The 3,659-nt window shown below is 37.9% G+C and overlaps 1 protein-coding gene across 1 annotated transcript; it reads right to left on the minus strand.

Moving 5' to 3' along the window:
* Positions 1 to 1,427: 1,427 nt before the first annotated feature.
* Positions 1,428 to 2,384, minus strand: LOC127681103 (olfactory receptor 51H1-like). Its single transcript, XM_052177050.1, has one exon. The coding sequence runs from the start codon at positions 2,382 to 2,384 to the stop codon at positions 1,428 to 1,430; it is 957 nt and encodes a 318-aa protein (XP_052033010.1).
* Positions 2,385 to 3,659: the final 1,275 nt, after the last annotated feature.

Raw genomic sequence — 3,659 nt, forward strand, 5'->3', positions numbered from 1 at the left:
AGAACACAAAGTATATACCTCAACATAGCAAAGACAGTTTACAGCAAGCTTACAGCCAACCTCAAATTAAATGAAGAGAAACTCAAAGCAATTCCACTGAGATCATGAACAAAATAAGATTGTTTACTTTCTCCCTACCTATTAAATATAGTACTTGAAGTCTTAACTAGATCAATAAGAAGTGATGGATATCAGAAGTATACAAATTGAAAAGGAAGAAGTCAATATATCTTTATTTCCAGGTGATATGACAGTATATATAAGTGACCCTAAAAATCACACTATGGAATTCCTACAGTGATAAACACTTTCAGTAAAGTAGCCAGATTAAAAAACATCACAAACTTAGTATCCCTCCTATATACAAAAGACAAAGAGAACAAGTATGGAACCAGGGAAATAGCACCTTGTATAATAGCCTCAAATATTATAAAGACATCTTGTGGTAACTCTAACCAATGCAGTAAAAGATTCGCATGATAAAAACTTGAAGGCAGAGAAGAAATTGAAGAAGACATCAGAAGATGGAAAGATCTCACATTCTCATGGACCAGTGGAATTAACATAGTTAAAATGTCCATCTTACCAAACGCAATCTACAGATTCAATGCAACCCCCATCAAATATTCAACACTATCCTTCATAGATCTTGAAAGATCAATTATCAGCTTCACAAGGAAAAGAACAAGCCCAGATGGCCAAAACAATCTTGAATAATAAAAGAACTGCTCGAGGTCTCACCATTCCCAATTTCAAGTTATACTACAAAGTTAGAGCAAAAATAAACAGCATGGTATGGGCCCAACAAGCAAACACTTTGACCAGTGAAAATGGAATGAAAACAAAGACACAAATGCAAATGCACACAATGTGAACACCTGATTTTTTATAAAGAAGCCAGAAATACATATGCTCCCCTTCTGAACCACCAACCGAAGAACATACACAGACTGGACGTAGGCCTGCTTATTCATACGTAGCAGATGCACAGTTTGACCTTCATGTCAGTCCTGAACAATAAAAAGCTGTTGCCTGTATGTAGGATATGTTCTACTAGCTGGGATGCCTTATCTGGTCTCAGTGGTAGAAGCGTCTAGCCTCACAGAAACTTGAAGTGCCAGGGTTGGGGGATACCCCCTGCCCCACACTCAGAGGAGAAGGGGATTGCAATGGGGGAAGGATTGTGGCAAGGTTGACTGGGAAGGGACAGTGAGTGGAATGTAAAGTGAATAAGTAAAAAATAATTAAATTTACAAAAGAAAAAGATGATTTGGCACAGATGAACTGAAGTATCTATTTTGCAAGAAGCAAAATATGTCTTTTCACGATTCAACTCACAAAGAAAACTTTAAAAAATAAATATATTTTTATTTTTATAGTCAAAGTTGAGTGTTTACAGACTGTTTCTTGCACTCTCAAAACAAGTTTTAACCCTCAGTAGTAATCTTGGTTCGAATAAATATCTGGATAATCTTTTTTCGTATTTCCTTGGTCTTCACAGTATAAACTATGGGGTTTAGCACAGGGGGAACAAGAAGGTAGGCATTTGCCATGAGGGCATGAGTCAGTGGTGACAGGTGCTTTCCAAATCGATGAATGACTGACACCCCAATCAGTGGCACATAGAAGATAAGAACAGCACAGATGTGTGAAACACAGGTGTTGAGAGCCTTCAGTCGGCCCTCCCCAGAGGCAATGGCCATCACCGTGCGAAGTATGAACACATAGGAGAAGAGGATAGAAAGAGAATCAGAACCCTTGGTAAAGATGACAGCTATAAGGCCATAGAGACTGTTGACACGGGTGCTGGCACAGGCAAGGCGCATGACGTCTTGATGGAGACAGAAGGAGTGAGAGAGGATGTTGGATCGATAGAAAGGGAGCCTTTTGATGAGGAATGGAACAGGGAAGACCACACAGACTGCTCTTAACAAGATGAGCATCCCTATTTTACAGACCACACCATTGGTTAAAATGGTGCCATATCTAAGTGGGCTCCAGATTGCTATAACCCGATCAATGGCCATTGCAACCAGCACTCCTGACTCAATGGCTGAGAAGGTGTGAATGAAGTACATTTGAACAAGACAACCATCAAAAGTAATGAATTTGTAGTTAAACCAGAATATGCCTAGCATAGAGGGCAGAGTACAAAGGGCAAGCCCCATATCTGCAAATGCTAGCATACAGAGAAAGTAGTACATTGGAATATGCAGAGAAGATTCAGATTTGATTGTAGAGATGATGATACCATTTCCAAAGAGAGCAATGACATATATGGCACCCAACGGGAATGCCATCCAGTAATACTTCTGCTCAAGTCCAGGAATTCCAGTTAAGATAAAGTAAAGATGCTGGAATTGAGAATGGTTATGGTCTGCCATCAAGTCAATATGATACAGGCATGAAGAGGAATCTTTGGAAATCCTGGTAGGTGTCTTCCTGAAAAGACAATGGCAGTGTTTATTGGTGTCTTACAATTGACCTATCTGGGAGTGAAGCCATTTTTTTCCTCAAGATCATTCTAAAGATCTTGTTGAAGAAGTGACTAAGGGTCCAGGAAAAGAAAATGTCACACCCAGATACACATCAGCCACAGATAGCTTAAAGAGCAAAGTATACTTCCAATATGAAATACAGAAGAATGAAAAATTCCCCTTTTCTAGCCTTTCTTCCTCATTAGGGTCTTATATGTTGATTGTTTAGCAGCTGAGGGAGCAGAACATCCTCCTTGAAAGTCAACCTTAAGACACAGTTTTCTTTATTATTTGATTGGATTCAAATTTACTAGGCTAAGAAGCACACATCTTATGTTCAAATCCCAGCTTTCCCTTGAACAACCTCTATGTTAGTCATACCTAACACGATACAGTGCCAGTGACTGACTGAGGATAAATTACACAGTACAATTCTAACAATAATAGTATAAAATATAAATTTTTTATTTGCCATTATGGTTCGTTCCCTCTCCCACCAATCACACTTGTTGGGCTCAGGGTTCTTAAAATGCCTAGTTCACATTTACATACTTCTACTCAAAACACAACCTTTCTTCATCCTGTTGAGTCTAGATGTAACCTCAGATTTTACCTGAATCCAAATACTGCAGTCACATCAATCATTAAAATGAAAATATTCGTCTCTTCTAAATTGGTTAGATATTTGCAGAAGGCAGATTTTAACTGTGGAAGCAACAGTTAAAATCTTTTCCAGAATAAGCTATTCATTTCGTTAATGTACAATATACTGGGGGCTCACCTAAAGATCATATCATGTTACAGTTTTTATTTCTAAAGAACATTTATCATGTCACTCACTCTGATTGAGAGAAAGGTATGGTCACATTAATGGAAATCTGTAGTATATGCTTATATTACCAGAACCAGTATTTATGATTTTTCTCAAGACCCCCTTGAGAAGTCATCATATAATTCACAACCAAATGTAGAATATACTCTTTGAAAACCTCTCAGCATTAACACATGCAATTGTTTATCATTTGATTACCATCAAGTTTCTTGTCAGCCAATGAAAAATGGAAAATATGCACCCTATATCCACATATTATAAACTCAAATCTCAGTTCTCCATTCACAGTCAAGTAATATGGGACAATTACAGTATTTACCCGAAAGGGTCACTGTAAAGAAAAAAAGATA

The sequence above is a fragment of the Apodemus sylvaticus genome, chromosome 1 (assembly GCF_947179515.1).
Source record: "Apodemus sylvaticus chromosome 1, mApoSyl1.1, whole genome shotgun sequence".
NCBI classification, from domain to species: domain Eukaryota; kingdom Metazoa; phylum Chordata; class Mammalia; order Rodentia; family Muridae; genus Apodemus; species Apodemus sylvaticus.